Raw genomic sequence first — 17,276 nt, 5'->3', positions numbered from 1 at the left:
TTGCACCTATTCTTGCTTCAAGTAACTAAAAGTTCAAGATGATATTAGCTGGACATATATATACTTGATAAGTATATATGATTACTTATATATGATTATAATTGGGAATTATGATATAAACACACACACACATATATATATACACATATACATATATACGTATGTATGTATATGTATGTATGCATGTACACACATATATGTGCAGACACACACACACACACACCCACCCACATATACATATATACGTATGTATGTATATGTATGTATGTACACACACATATGTGTATATATGCACACACACACACACACATATATACACATGTACATATATACGTATGTATGTGTATGTATGTATGTACACACATATATGTGTATATATACATACACACACACACACACACACACACACACACACACACACACACACACACATATACATATATATATATGTATGATTTTGGGCTATTTTGCCATATCCTTATGATGAAACGACATGATATGCCAAACATGGCAGGGCACATACTGAAGTCGAAGCATCCTTATCTTAGTCAATCACCAAATCAAATTTAACAACCTTGATGCCTCACCCAATCACCTTCTTTCGAGCTCTTTCTTCCTTACTATTTAATTGACTAAGTCAGGGGGTGCAATTTAGAGGGCTCAGTCAAGTGGGTGCATGTCTCACCAATTCACCATATCACCCCTCTCAGCCTTTCTTAGTTCAATGAAGTAATGAAGGAGGAAAAGCAAAAAGAGAGGGAAAGAAAGGGACAAAGGAAGATTGAAGAGCTTAGGTACACAACTACCTCTCCTTCTATCCACCTACAAGCATCTTACCATGACATCTTTCCATCCACGTACCTCCCTTACTTTTTTTTTCCCTTTCCTTGATATTTATTTTCCTTTTCTTCTCCTTCCTGCCTGAGCTACAGCATAGTATCTCTTTACCTTCCTCTCTGAGACCATATGGTGGTTCTACTATTCTCGTGCTTCCTTTCTCTATCTTGCAATCTAAACTGTTGTAAAAAAGATGTAAATTTGTGATAAGTGGAGGCTAGGGTGTTTTTGAAGGCCAACATTCTAAGTGTTACCTTTTGTTCCCTGTCATGATCTAGAATATTCAAAACACAATATAATTGTAAACCTATTTCTCTACACGACTAACAAAGGTTTGGAGTGCTTTCAAAGCCAAATTGTCAAGTTTACTCAATTGGTTCACCAAAAAACCATCTTCATCCTTCTCAAATATATTTTAGGGATAATATATAATTTATCAAATATATAGCTGTATCCCTATGCAAGGGTTTACATCCTGACAAGACGAAGGGTGTCCCAACTATTCCATCCCATTCTTATAAGAAAATAGAACCAGGACAGGTCGGAACTCTAAAACCCACCCATGCGGGAAGAGAAGAAGAAAGAGGAAACGAAGAGAGGAAGAAGAGATGAAGCAAACGAAAAAGTAAAAGGAAAGAAAAAGAAAAAAAATGGAAGAAAGAAAGGAAGAGAGAAGAAAAAGAAAGCAAAGAAGCAAGAAAGGAAAAAAAAAGAAGAAAAAGGAAAAAAGAAACAAAGGGATAAGAAAAGAAAGAAGAAAGAAAGAAAATAAAGGAAGGCAGAAGAAAAAGAATGAAAAGAAGGAAAGAAAGAAAAAAAAGAAAAGAAGAGAGGAGAGAGAGAACGGATATCTATCCAGTCACATGACCGGGATGGGATGGGACAGTGGGGCATCCAATTCCATGAAGAAACTGAGACATCTCCATCCCATGAGATTTAAAACCTTGTCCCTATGTCTAAGTTGGACTCCAGGCAACTTAACACTCATTTCCCATGCCAAGGTAACACTAGCTCTAGAGCACAAATCCAAATCTCATAGTCGTTAGCAGCCCTTCTAAAATACCATTTGGTTTCTTTCCTCCCACACATAATCATACCCATAATATATCATAGTCAGAAATCCAAGTATCCATTAGCATTTTAGCACTTGTTAAACACTTAAGGTTAGAGGAAAAAAGATAAAGGTGCAATTTATTATGCCGATGTTTGACACAAAAGCAGAACCACCAACAAAGTTTTTTAAAAAAGAAAATCTAGCTAATGGAATTTCCTTTGAATAGATTGGAACGGGAGCACCTTTTGTTCAGGGGGCCTCCATGTCCTTTAGTTGGTCATTCTTGTTGCACAACTCTACCAAGTCCTTTGACTGCATATTACTTTTATTATTTTTTATTTCCCACCTCTGATTCACCAGAACCAAAAAGTTTTAGATTATATAATTATATGCATATAAAAAACATACATAAACATAATGTTGAAATTGCAACACAAACACATAAGCATCCATTGATATATTAATTTTTGGCAGCCCAAGTAATCAAGAAGAAGAAAGCAAGTCTGGTCAATTTAATTCGTCTTCAAGGTGAAAATCAAACATAGAGAAGAAGGTGAAAATCAAATACAGACCTTCCACGGCCACAGAGTCGTGATGGACGTCTCTGCCATGGAGAAGAACGCAGAAAGACCCAATAGTGCAGCCAAAATCAGGCCTTGCTCTTTGAGAACACTAAGGACCTGCAATAGCTTCGACCACAACCCCCTAAACACCATTCCATCCGTCCCCAAAACCCTAACACAAGCCTCCGCGACTCCATCTGCCGCAAGAACTCTCTGGGACCTCATCACAAACAGCCCACAGGCCATCGCAGAAACGCCAAAACGAATCCCCCACCTCACGGAATCTCCAAAAACCCGAACTCTCTCATCCAAAACAATCTCCTTACTCGCATTGGGCTCCGCACTAGACCCATCGGACAAAATCTCATGAGTACGGTCTCTAAAGCAGTTGAACTCACCAAAATGGAATGGCTTTCGGCCGCGTTTGAAGTTCCCACAAGGAAGAGAAGACAAACCGATTGAAATCCGAGCAGTGGGAGTACAAATCCGATTGAAGACGTGGAGACGAGAAGTTCTGTGGCGGTCCAAGAATCTGGTGGGGCGACCCAGAAGGGCAGCGTCTGCTGCTAATAGATTCATCGACATCTGAGCTCGCTTCGGAGCCTGGAGGCTTTGAATCGAAAGAGGATGAGGCATCGCTTCGGATAAACCCTAGAGGTTCCGGAGAGGAGGAGGCATTGGCTGCTGCGAATCCGGGCAAGAAATAGCACTGCTCGGGAATACCCTGCGCGATAAGTACCGGTAAACCGGCATGAGACGTTTAGAAAACAACGGAGATTTTAAAAATAAAAAATAAAATAACATCCGATGGTAATAACCGCACGAGAGGTGCGACCGACGGTACCAAAATCCCCTCTCTCTCTCTCCCTCCCTCCCCCCCCCCCCCCCCCCCCCCCCTCCTAGCTTCGCTCCCAAACCAGGCTTCCCACCTCCTTGGAATTCACCGTCTCCTCGTTGGAATCAGCTGCTTCCCAGCCGGACTCCCCCAACCTGCCACCATCTCCCTCCGTTCCTCCTCCCACCCGCCACCTTGACCGTTCGGCTCCACCTCTCGCTGGTCACAAACCTTACCTCCCACCTCACCGGAATCCGTCGTCTCCACCAGCAATGACGGGAGAAGACGATGGTGGTGGCAGCGACGTCATTGCCTACGGAACACGGGGGCCTTCCTACTTGAACAAGTAGCAGATAAGCGGACATTTTGTATCGCCTAGAGCAACGATTCAAGGTGGACGGGACGCCATCCCATACTTGGTTAGGACCATTTCATGATTGTCCCAGCGTCCTGATGTCGACGTGCCCTTTATCCCAAATATCCAAATAAAATATAATTATTCTAGTAAGAGCAGTAGAAAAATAAAATATATTAATTATATTATATTAAATAATTATATTGAAAAAATATTCTCTCAATTTATTAAAAATAATTTTAAATGAATCGATGATATAAAGATTCAAACCTATTATGATCCATCGGATCCATATCAGCGTCTCTCAAACAGCCTAATTGTCGCGGTTTGCCCAACCTTTGATCGGTAAATATTTATCCCGACTTCTGATCGAAGGCTATTCTGTCCAATCTCTCGTCGACATGTTCTTGATTCAAATTCTGAATAGAAAAAGTTTGATCTGACCCTTGGTCAGAAAACTATCAGTCCCAACTCCTAGTTGGTATGCTACACTATCTGATCTCTCCTCGAAAGCAAATTGATCGAGCTCAGATTCAAAAGACAAGTGCCAACTGGCCATAGCTGCCAATACTATCTGGCCATAGCTGCCAATACTATCTGGGTATAACTGCTTGATCCTGAGAATCTTTCAGATGTAACCATCTGATTCTGAGAATCACAACCAAATAACCGCATCAGATTCGGCCAGTCTGTCTACCAAAAATAGTTATACAGTTGTCTCCTCTATAAATACTCAAACCTCGAGAATCTAGAAAAATAATCCATCTCATAGAGTTAAAACTCTGCTTCTCTGTTTGCACGTTCTAATTTCAGCATCGGAGGGTCCTCGTCGGAGCATAATCCTCCGACCCGGACTTTTTTGTATGTTGCTCCAGCACTGTGCTTTCCAATTTTCCGACATCAATTAGAAACAAACCGCAACAGATAGAAAAAGAGCCAAATCTCAGGTCCTATAGAAAGAAGCAGATAAGTCAGAAACTCTAAAAGATGACTTCACGCAAGACTTCCTCCCGGCGAACCAACACCTCCACCTCTCGATAGGTGTAGAGTGAAATAAATTACTCTGCTTCCGCACCTCCAGCGACGGTGGAAGTTCTTGCACCGATGCAGCAATCCACGACGATGACCGTGGAGTAATTCAACCTGCTTTTTCAGCAAGTGCAACAACTAATAGCTATCATTCAGGCAGTGATCCAACTTCCGTCGGCACCACAATCGGTGAATCAAACCAAGTCCCTCCTCCCCAGCGACTGGCGGTGGATTATAATCAAGAGCCAAGGAGACGGTGATCTCCGAATCCTTGGTCGGGGCATGATTCAACCCCTAATCGACGATCTCCTTCGCACTCTGAAGCGCATACCAACCAAGATGTGGAAGTCGAGCAAAGACTTCAAGAAATGGATCGAAAGATCCAGCAGATTTACAACAACCTGTCAGTACCATCCAATGGATTTCATTCTAAACCGCCTTTCATGGCGAGCATCTTTCAGGAACTTATCCCATCAAACTTCAAGGTTCCTCAGCTAGAGAGCTACGACAGGACCACAGACCCCGTCGATTATATCACTTTCGAGCAGTCATGCTCCTTTAGGAAGCCTCCGATGCTATCCTATGCCGAGCCTTCCCCTCCACTTTGAAAGGGCCGACTCGATATTGGTACTCCAATTTGAAGCTGGTTTCTATTCATCCTTTCCGACAGCTGAGTCAAGCCTTTGCTACCCACTTCATCACCAACCGACGATAACAGAAGCACTCGGACTATCTCCAGACCATCAAACAAAAGAAAAGCAAGTTCATTCAATCTTATGAAGCTTGGTTCAACAGAGTTACATTGGAAGTGTTGGGAATAGTGTCCCAAAGCCAATCGTCAGTCTGTTGATGGTTGTGCTCCTTTTTGTATTAGTATATAAATTATAAATTAATAAAAATTATTTTGATATTTTTCATCATAAATTATTTCATCTTCTAATGAACTCCGGTATTGTGGTGAAGTCCTTAGGACTATTTAGACTGGACAAAGGAGGATTTGTCGTTTAGTCCTTAAACCAGTTCGTGACCAAATGATATGTTGTTATCAAGGACGACAACATTTATCAAGCATAAGTCGTTGTGTGCCATATGGGTTGGTTGTCCTCTTACTAAGGAGTGTGGAGACACTGGTATGGCATACAGGTGAGATGTAAGGATACATCTGCATTGAACGTGACCGACTCCGGAGCTATTTCTGCTATCAAGATTTGCTCCGATGGGATATGGGTATAAATATCCCTCCGACCTGAGACTGCCACGGTAACTTGCAAGCAACTCACTGCACTTAGGCACTGAACTACCTGAATTTCTAATTCAGTGACGGAAAGATGCTGGGTGTAGTCAAGTACTTGACTTGTCGGTGCGTGTGTCAAGATGGGATTGACCACTCCAGTTCTGGAGCTGTGTACAGTCGTGTTTCAATTTAGTAAAACCTTGGCTAGGGTAGTCCTAGTGAGGAATCACAGGACTGTTTGAGTTGAGCACGATTCGGATGATCTAATCAGGGTTGATAGTTTAACCCTGAGTCATCCTAAACACAGGGGTCAAAAGGGATGAATTATACAGTAACCATATTCACGTAGGTTCTGAGTATTGCAATTGCGACTATTCGATCTATCCGAATGTCGGGTACCATTGCTAGATGATCACTTCGGGAATTAATTCTAGTGCTACCGGCTTAGGTTCGAACCTGCGGGGTCACACACATTAGAGGTTCCTATCTGATCTAATGGCTGATGAAGAGTTCTAATGCTTATGGACTATGAGTCCTACATATCTGAAACTCTATGATCGAGAATCAGGATTCTCTGATCATGAGTCCCACACATTTTGGGTACCGGGGTCAAGAGTCTCATTGGTTTGGGACTCTTCGATCAAGGTTTCATATCGATGGACTTTGATACCCGATTGCCTATCGAATTTGGACTTAGTATTTATGAGAGGTTTAATTAGTAATTTGATAACTAATTAACTTAATTTGATTGAGTAATTATTTTTGGATCAAGTCCAATTGAATTGGATTCAGTTGGGTTAGACCCGATTAGGTTAAGTGTTGACCTAATCGTCGAAGTGGTTTGGTTCCTGATTTGATCAGGGGTTGGGCTTAGTCAATTTCTGATTTGATTAGGATTTTATTGAGCCTAATTAAACCTAATTATGTTAGATTTAAATTAGTCTAATTGGACCTAACTTATTTTAATTAAATTGGTTCAATTAGGTTGATTTAAAATCAGAAACCACCTTGACCTCAACTCCCTGTGCCACCTCACTTCTTCTGTGCTCATTTGAATTCACGAAAAGCAACTTCTTGTGAATTTTTTCTCATGCAAAGGCCTTCCCACGCCCCACATTTGTGCGCCATATGGGTGGATAAAGATGGTTGGTTGGTCATTCAAATTCAAAAGAAAGTTTAAATTTGAATGAGCAACCAATCCATGCGCCACCTAACCTTATCCTTGCACCATTTATTTTACACGAGAAAGAGTTTCTTGTGTAAATTCTCCACATACAAGAGAAGCCACGCCTCCTCTCTTCTCATGTATAGAGTGGATAGGAATGAGTTGGTTGGTATTTGAATTCAAATTCGATTTGAATTCAAATGAGCAACCACTTATCTTTATCCTCTTACGTGGTAAAAATGCTGCAAAGATGCGGTCTTACATTATTTTAAAAAGGAGATAAGAGAGGGTGTGCGCACAGAGCATTAGAGAAAAAAAGGTGGCATGAGAGAGGTTTCTTGCGTGAGAAAAGAAAAGAAAAGAAGAGAAAAGGAGAGAGAAGTGGGCGCAAGCTTTTCTTGTGTACCCTAGGACTTTGGCTTAGGGTTTGAGAAGTGAGAACGTGAACTACGAGTGTCGTGAGCTCACCAAACTTCAGGAAGAGCATCATCAATCTCTCTATCATCTTTGCTGATGATCCAAAATATCCGAAGAGTCGGCAGACATCGATCGAAGGAATTCGATCAACATCGGCCATCAAAAAGATGCAGTCATGAACTAGCATTTGTGAGGAGCCGATCAGATCGAGAACTTCATGTGGACGATCCACAGAGGCTAAACATACTGTGTGGCTGTGTTGCGATGATCAGACCCTCCTGACGGTAATCAAATTGCGATGATCAACTACCCGCACAAAGGTAATGTATTTTGAACACATAGCAATAAATTGTTTACTGTAGAAGTTTGAATTTCAAATTTAAATGCATGCATGCTATATATTATATTTAGATCCTAGTGTAGGATAAATATATGTTAATTAATTAGATTAATTAATAATTTTTACTGTAAAATAGTGATTTTGAAAAAGTTTTAAAATTATCATTTTACCCCTGCACCCATTTTTCACTTCAAATGGTATCAGAGCTGGTTCTAAAATATGATATATATATTTACATGCGTAGATTAAGTTATAATCTAAAAGTTTAAATTTGAAATTTAAAATTTAAATTTAAATTTTGAATTTTGAAAGTTGTTCGAAATTCAAAATTTAAAAATTTAAAATTTAAAATTTGAATTTTGAAATTCAAAATTTAAAATTCAAAATTTAAAATTTAAAATTTAAAATTTAAAATTTGGTTGAAATTTTAAATTTGAAATTCAAAATTTAAAATTCAAAATTTGAAATTTAAAAATTTAAAATTTGAAATTTGTTTGAAATTTAAAATTTGAAATTTGAAATTTAAAATTTAAATTTTGAAATTGGTATATTTAGATATACTTGATCCAAGTAGCAAGTAATCTAATTGGGTTGGTTGCCATGATCATCCGGTCATAGAAAAAAAGTAGGGTTTAAAGGCCCTCTCTTCCCATTCGATGAGGTTCTCCTATGGCGGTAGGGGTGCCGCTGCAATTATATCCCATGCAGATGAAGTAGCGAAAGGACTTAATTATAAAGGTTCAATTATAAAATTTATTATGAATGTGTTAGATTAGATCTAAAAGAATATTCATGATTTATTTTGATTGAGTTATTTTCTGTTATGTAATTAGCAATAGGATTACTATTTATGAAATGTGCTGTTCTATTTGTGAAATGAGTCAACATATTTGATGAACAGAAAATAAAACCTTTCAAATTTGAAAATTATTTTCGAAATACCAAACCTTGACCCATCAGCCCAAATACTTAATTAAAAGAATTAAGTGTTGTCAAGTTGGTCTAGAATTATGAATTAAGACCTAAGACAATTGCATAAACTTATGGGTCAATGGGTTAGATGGATTAGGTCCATAATTGGGTTAGACCTAAGGTTAGCTTAAAGAAATAGACTAAATTAGAGTAATTGATCAAATCTAATCAAAAGTTAAATTAGATTAGGTCAAGGACACTCTGGACTCAACTTCAATAGTTGTAGTTGAATGGGTCCATGTCTTTAACTAGACCAAGATGGACTTAATTCATGGCTACACGGTGGAACCCTATTTACTAAGTTGATCAAATTAAAACTAATGAATCAGTTGATGTCTAAGATAAGTTCGGCAGTTTGACCAGTGGTTCTTAAGTGGGAGCTACTCGCATTGATTCGATCTCTGACGAGTTAATGGCATATCCCCACCACTGATCTCATTTATCTGGCCAACCTGGTGAGTTAGGTTTTGATTAGATCACTTGGTGATTAGGGCTCACCCATGTCATTAGGTAAATCAGTGTGACTGATTTAGGTGCTCCTAATGCCGGCTTTAATTAAATCTTTTTTAATCTGACTTGGTGAAGTCAGTGAGAAAATTGAAATTGGCTGGTTAATTTCTTCTCTTCCTTCACTTAATAAAATCTTCAAAAATTATTAGATCCCTAAAATGATTAAGTTATAGTGATAACTAAGTCATAGCCTCCTATTAAGTGAGTGATAATGAGTCAATTAGTTTAATAATCACTGGAGGCCCAAAGGCCTGGTGCTTATTGACTAATGGAATTATCATTCATAGTATGATAATATGGTTGAGTCTTTCTGATGGTGGTCAGGTTGACCGGCCAAAGTCGGGCCTGATCATTTATTGGTCCGATTCACCAAATCAAGTCATGTTAATGGTTGGACCTAACCAGATCTTTTCAGTGAAGGCCAAAGTCTACTGATTAGGTTCTGGGGCAAAATCAATTATTAGAAGTTGTTTAGAGAAACAACTGGTTATGAACCTACCCATAGATGCACATGGGTTGACCAACCAAAGTTGGACTCGTGTGTAGTCTGTGTGGATTCTAGTACCCACTAAAGAATTAAAGTAATTTCTTGAATTGGAGGTTGAGGCTACCAGTTCATAAAAATACTGAGAGAAATTTTAGACTAAAGTCCAAATCTTTAGTATTAATAATTTATATACTAATATAGGTCTGATTTTTCTTTATGCAGCTATGGCCACTACCCTGTCGCTCCGGTCATTATTAGATAATGACAAGCTCATGGGACCTAATTTCGATAGCTGGTATCGAAAATTGAAAATCATCCTTGAGCATGAGCGGATCTTTTATGTAGTAACGGATCCGGCACCTGAAGAGCCAGCCCCGAATGCTAGAGGGACGGTTCGAGACACTTACTAGAAGTGCCTCAATGATTGCACCACCGTTCGGTGCATAATGCTGACGGCAATGAATGATGAGTTCAGCCGCAGGTTTGAGAATGCCCAACCGCAGGAGATGCTTCAAATGTTGAACGACTCTTTTGGCACGCTTGACGATGTTGAAAGGTACAAAACTAGTTATGCCATTTTCAATGCTCGGATAAGGGATGGGACCTCAGTCACCGATCATGTACTGCACATGATCGAAATGATTGAGCACCTAAATAAACTGGGCTTTTCCTTGCACGAGCAGCTCGCTATGGATGCGATCCTTAATTCTTTGCCCAAGTCCTTCCTCCTCTTCCTTATTCATTTTCGGATGACAAAGCCTGCAGTGAACTATCACGACTTGTTGGGGTTGCTGCAGAACTTTGAGAAGGACCACCAGCTCCATAAGGAGTCAGTGTATATTGTGGGAGCATCTTCTTCTGGACGTCGATCCTTTAAGAAAGGGAAGAAAAACAAGAAGAAGAAGAATAAGAAGGTGCAGTCGCATGCTGGGATGTCTGCACAGGGTTAGACCAAGAAGCGCAAGCCCGACCAGAGTCAGACAGAGTGCTTCTTTTGCAAGAAGCAGGGGCACTGGAAGAGGAACTGTCCTCTATACATTGCCTCCCTGGATCCGAACAGGCCGAAGAAGAAGCAAGATAATTATATGATAACACATTGCAACTTTTTTATTTGTGATACTACTGCCTGGGTATTGGATACCGAAAGTTCTTATCATATTTGTAATTCAATGCAGGGTCTGCAGGTCAGTAGGAGATTTGATGACGGTGAGAGGTTCCTGAACGTTGGAGATGAAAGCAAAGTTTCAGTTCTAGCTTTAGGAATCATGAACCTTGTAATCAATTTTTGTAATGTAATTCTGAGTGAATATCACTATTGTCTAAGCTTTTTATTAAATATTATTTCTGTAGGTCTTTTGGCCATGTACGGTTATAAATTTTTAATAAAAAAAAATATTTACAATATCATTTTGAATGATGTTACAATGTTTGTTGGTCAACTAAATAATGAAATTTACTTACTATCACAGCCTGTTAATGTGGTTCAAACCTCCGGTAAACATCCTAGAATAGATAATGTGTCAGAAGTCTATCTTTGGTACTGTAGGCTAGGTCATATCAATAAGAACAGGATAAACAGGTTGGCTCAAAAAGGAATTCTTGAAGTTGGTGATTGTGAATCACTTCCAACCTGTGAGTCCTGTCTTCTTGGAAAGATGACCAAGTCACCTTTTACTGAAAAAGGTGAGCGAGCCAGTGAACTCTTGGGTCTGGTACATTCTGATGTATGTGGATCCATGAGCTTAAGTGCAAGAGGTGGATATTTCTACTTCATAACCTTCACAGATGACCTATCAAGGTATGGATATGTCTACTTAATGAAGCATAAGTCGGAGTTGTTTGAAATGTTCAAACTATTTCGAAATGAGGTAGAAAAATAAACTGAAAAGTGTATTAAAACTCTTCGATCTGATCGAGGAGGTGAATACCTTTCCAATGAGTTTCTGACATATCTTGGGGAGAATGGAATTCTCTCTCAGTGAACTCCTCTTGGAACACCACAGCATAATGGTGTGTCTGAAAGGAGGAATCGGACCTTGTTGGACATGGTTCGATCCATGATGGGGTTTGCTGGTCTGCTGATCTCCCTCTGAAGATTTGCGCTCGAATCCTTCTAAATAGGGTTTCGAGTAAGTCTGTAACCAAAATGCCATATGAGATATGGATAGGACATAAGTCAATACTCTCGCACCTTAGGGTTTGGGGGTGTCCGGCTTATATCAAATGTTTAATTACGGACAAGCTTGGACCTAAGTCTGACAAGTGTAATTTCATAGGGTACCCAAAAGAGATCAAAGGGTATTATTTCTACCTAGCTGATGAGCAAAAGGTGTTTGTCAGCCTTAAAGTAATCTTTTTAAAAAAGGAGTTTCTTGGTGAAGGGACTATTGTCTCTAAGGTCGAACTTAAGGAAGTTCGACAGGTGAAAAAATCAACACAAGTAGCTGAACCTGAATCGAATTTGGTTAGATCAGATCTAAAGCCCATTGTTCCTGCACCCTTAAGGCGGTCTGGTAGAGTACCATATCGATCGGACAGATACTATGATTTTTTGGTCCGGGACGGCGATCCTGTCGAACTTGATAAAAATGATGAGGATCCGATCACCTACATGGATGCAATGTAGAGATCTGACTCTGAGAAATGGCTAGAAGCCATGAAATCTGAAATGGAGTCCATGAAGGTCAACGATGTGTGGACATTGGTTGACCCACCCGAAGGAGTAAAACCCATAGGGCGTAAGTGGGTCTTCAAGAGGAAGAGGGGCGCAGATGAAAAGGTGGAGACCTATAAAGCCCGTCTGGTTGTCAAGGAATATCGTCAACGTTATGGTATAGACTATGACGAGATATTTTTTCCTGTGGCAATACTCAAATCCATTCGGATTATACTTGCGATAGCTGCCCATCTGGACTATGAAATCTGGCAGATGGATGTGAAGACAGCTTTCCTAAATGGAGAGCTGGATGAAGAGGTGTATATGATACAACCTGAAGGGTTCACATCCACAGAAGAGTCTAAGGTGTGTAGGCTACAGAGGTCCATTTATGGACTTAAGCAGGCATCCCGGAGTTGGAACATACGTTTTGATAAGACGATCAAGACGTATGGCTTCGTTAAGAACGGAGAAGAGCCCTGCATTTATAAGTGGGCTAATGGTCCAGTAATGGTATTTCTTGTATTGTATGTGAATGATATTTTCTTAATCGAGAATGATGTCCCTGCATTACAGAGAATAAAGATTTGGCTGTCGTCACAATTCTCCATGAAGGATCTGGGAGAAGCTTCCTACATCTTAGGGATGAGGATCTATAGGGATAGATCTAAAAAGTTGTTTGGCTTATTCCAGTCCACGTATATTGATACTATGCTGAAAAGATTCAGCATGGAGAATTCCAAGAAAGGCTATCTACCGATAGGCCATAGAATTTCTCTCTCGAAGAGGGATTATCCGACAACACCTCAAGAGAGAGAGCGTATGGATAGAATTTTATATGCTTCGATAGTGGGATCTATCATGTACGCCATGATATGTACACAACCAGATGTGGCATACTCACTAGGGGTAGTGAGTAGATACCAATATGATCCAGGAGAGAATCACTGGAAGGTTGTTAAAACCATCATGAAGTATTTGAGAAATACTAAGGACCAGTGGCTTGTTTATGGTGAATCAGACTTGAGACTTATAGGATTTACAGACTCTAATTTTCAGTCTGATCACGATGACAGCAAGAGTGTGTCAGGATTTATTTTTATCCTTAATGGTGGGGCTGTCTGCTGGAAGAGTTCCAAGCAGCATACAGTGACTGATTCAGTTTGCGAGGCAGAGTATGTCGCTGCATCAGATGCTGCTAAAGAAGCAGTGTGGCTGAGAAAATTCATCACCAAGCTCGGAGTAGCACCCTCCCTTGTTGGTCTAGTTTCGCTCTACTATGACAGCTCTGGAGCCATTGCTCAGGCGAAGGAACCAAAGGCACACCAGTGGACGAAGCATATTCTGCGCCGCTACCATCTCATCTGGAAAATCATGGATCGAGGTGACGTTGACCTTCAGAAGATCGATGGGAAGGAGAACCTGACCAACCCATTCACTAAAGTCATTGCGGTGAAGGAGTTCGATGACTTCAAGTCGAAGATGGGTATTAGATACTGCACCGATTGGCTTTAGACCAAGTGGAAGATTGTTGGGAATAGTATCTCAAAGCCAATCGTCAGCCTATTGACGGTTGTGCTCCTTTTTGTATTAGTATATAAATTATAAATTAATAAAAATTATTTTGATATTTTTCATCATAAATTATTTCATCTTCTAATGAACTCCTGTGTTGTGGTGAAATCCTTAGGACTATTTAGCCTCGATAAAGGAGGATTTATCATTTAGTCCTTAAACCAGTTTGCGACCAAATGATACGTTGTTACCAAGGACGACAACGTTTATCAAGCATAGGTCATTGTGTGCCATATGGGTTGGTTGTCCTCTTAACCAAGGAGTGTGGAGACACTAGTATGGCATACAGGTGAGATGTAAGGGTACATCTGCATTGAACGTGACCGACTTTGGAGCTATTTCTGCTGTCAAGATTTGCTCCGATGGGATATGGGTATAAATATCCCTCCGATCTGAGACCGCCACGGTGACTTGCAAGCAACTCACTGCACTTAGGCATTGGACTACCTGAATTTCTAATTTAGTGACGAAAGGATGCTGGGTGTAGTCAAGTACTTGACTTGTCGGTGCGTGTGTCAAGATGGGATTGACCGCTCTAGTTCAGGAGCTGTGTACAGTCGTATTTCAATTTAGCAAAACCTTGGCCAGGGTAGTCCTAGTGAGGAATCACAGGACTGTTTGAGTTGAGCACGATTCGAATGATCTAATCAGGGTTGACAGTTTAACCTTGAGTTGTCCTAAACACAGGGGGTCAAAAGGGATAAATTATATAGTAGCCATATTCACGTAGGTTCTGAATATTGCGATTGTGACTATTTGACCTATCCGGATGTCGGGTACCATTGCTAGATGGTCACTTCGATTAGTACAGGAATTGGTTCCTGTGCTGCTAGCTTAGGATCGAACCTGCGGGGTCACACATATTAGAGGTTTTTATCTGATCTGATGGCTGATGAAGAGTCCTAATGCTCATGGACTATGAATTCTATATGTCTAGAACTCTGTGATCGAGAATCAAGATTCTCTGATCACAAGTTCCACACCTTTTGGGTACCGAGGTCAAGAGTCCCACTGGTTTGGGACTCTTCGATCAAGGTTTCATATCGATGGACTTTGATACCCGATTGCCCATCGAATTTGGACTCAATATTTATGAGAGATTTAATTAGTGATTTGATCACTAATTAACTCAATTTGATTGAGTAATTAATTTTGGATCAAGTCTAATTGAATTGGATTCAGTTGGGTTTGACCCGATTAGGTTAATGTTGACCTAATCGTCGAAGTGGTTTGGTCCCTGATTTGATCAAGGGTTGGGCTTAGTCAATTCCTGATTTGATTAAAATTTTATTGAGCCTAATTAAATCTAATTATGTTAGATTTAAATTAGTCTAATTGGATCTAACTTATTTTAATTAAGTTGGTTCAATTAGGTTGATTTAAAATTAGAAATCACCTTGACCTCAACTCCCTGTGCCACCTCACTTCTTCTGCGCTCATTTGAATTCACGAGAAGCAATTTTTCATGAATTTTCTCCCACACAAAGGCCTTCCCACGTCCCACATTTGTGCGCCATATGGGTGGATTAAGATGGTTGGTTGGCCATTCAAATTCAAAAGAAAGTTTGAATTTGAATGAGCAACCAATCCATGCGCCACCTAACCTTATCCTTGCACCATTTGTTTTACACGAGAAAGAGTCTCTTGTGTAAATTCTCCACGTACAAGAGAAGCCACACCTCCTCTCTTCTCATGTATAGAGTGGATAGGAATGAGTTGGTTGGCATTTGAAATCAAATTTGATTTGAATTCAAATGAGCAACCACTTATCTTTATCCTCTCACGCGGTAAAAATGCTTCAAAGATATGGTCTTGCATTGTTTTAAAAAGGAGATAAGAGAGGGTGTGCACACAGAGTATCAAAGAAAAAAAGGTGGCACGAGAGAGATTTCTTACGTGAGGAAAAAAAAATAAAAGAAGAGAAAAGGAGAGAGAAGTGGGTGCAAGCTTTTCTTGTGTACCTTAGGGTTTTGGCTTAGGGTTCGGGAAGTGAGAACGTGAGCTACAAGTATCGTGAGGTCACCAAACTTTTTAGAGAGCATCATCAACCTCTCTATCATCTTTGCTGACGATCTGAAGTGTCTGAGGAGTCGACAGACATCGATCGAAGGAGTTCAATCAACATCGGCCATCAAAAAGGTGCAGTCACAAACTAGCATTCGTGAGGAGCTGATCAGAACAGGAGCTTTGTGTGGACGATCTATAGAGGCCAGACATACTGTATGACTGTATTGCGATGATCAGACTCTTTCGATGGTGATCAGGTTGCGGCAATCAACTACCCGCACAAAGGTAATATGTTCTGAACACATAGCAGTAAATTATTTACTGTAGAAGTTTGAATTTCAAATTTAAATGCATGCATGCTATATATCATATTTAGATCCTAGTATAGGATAAATATATGTTAATTAATTAGATTAATTAATAATTTCCACTGTAAAATAATGATTTTGAGAAAATTTAAAATTACCATTTTACCCCTGCACCCATTTTTTACTTCAAAAAGTTCGTGACCTAGATCACTCGATCGCAATATCCATCCTCAAGGGTGGATTATTGATGGGCGACTTTAAAAAATCATTGTTGAAAATCTTTTCTCGAGATTTTTCTAAAATGCTGGCTCAGGCAGAGAAATATATCCGATTAGAAGATTCTCTAACGGAAGAAACCATCCGAATAACCCAATTATAGAAAATCAAGAACAGAGCGGGGCTCGCTCGCCCAAGCGAAATGATGAAAATCGTCATCGTTCAAGTTCCCCACTGAAGAGAAGGAATACTTTGCTGAGGAGGAATCATTCACCTCAGAGGCGATTCGATGATTTTACTCTTTTGAATACTTTTAGGAGAGAGATTTTGACAGAGGTACGAGCTGGGCTGCCTCCACCTCCTAAGATGTGGACAAACTCGGGGCATCATAATCCAGATAAGTATTGCCTCTATCATCATAACCACGTTCACAACACTGAAGATTGTTACTAGCTCAAAGAGGAAATTGAGCGTTTGATCTGAGAGGAGAGGCTGGATCAGTTCATCCGACAACAAGGTCCTACACGCCAATATCCTCCAAGGGTCGGGTAGTAGCAGTGGAGACATCCTGCACTTTAGCAACGACAGTGCTAGCCCCCTCAGCCTCAACCTCAACCAGCACCAACACAGCCGTGGGAGGAGGGGTGGATAGTAATAGAAGATCGACCCCTGTAGAAAAAAATTCATATGATAACTAGAGGATCGTCTGGATCGGT

The 17,276-nt window shown here is 40.1% G+C and overlaps 1 protein-coding gene across 1 annotated transcript in view; it reads right to left on the bottom strand.

Moving 5' to 3' along the window:
* Positions 1–3,699, bottom strand: part of LOC105032468 (putative DUF21 domain-containing protein At3g13070, chloroplastic) — an 85,411-nt gene extending 81,712 nt beyond the window's left edge. The window contains exons 1-2 of the mRNA XM_010906923.4: positions 3,526–3,699; positions 2,464–3,178 (exon numbers count right to left, since the gene is read on the bottom strand). Coding sequence (XP_010905225.1) covers positions 2,464–3,090 — 627 coding nt within the window. The 5' untranslated portion in view covers positions 3,091–3,178; positions 3,526–3,699. The remainder of the gene's footprint in view (positions 1–2,463; positions 3,179–3,525) is intronic.
* Between the last annotated feature and the right edge of the window lie 13,577 nt (positions 3,700–17,276).

Source organism: Elaeis guineensis, chromosome 13, assembly GCF_000442705.2.
Source record: "Elaeis guineensis isolate ETL-2024a chromosome 13, EG11, whole genome shotgun sequence".
NCBI classification, from domain to species: domain Eukaryota; kingdom Viridiplantae; phylum Streptophyta; class Magnoliopsida; order Arecales; family Arecaceae; genus Elaeis; species Elaeis guineensis.
The sequence above is the reverse complement of the archived record's forward strand: the minus strand, read 5'-3'. Positions and strand labels throughout refer to the sequence as shown.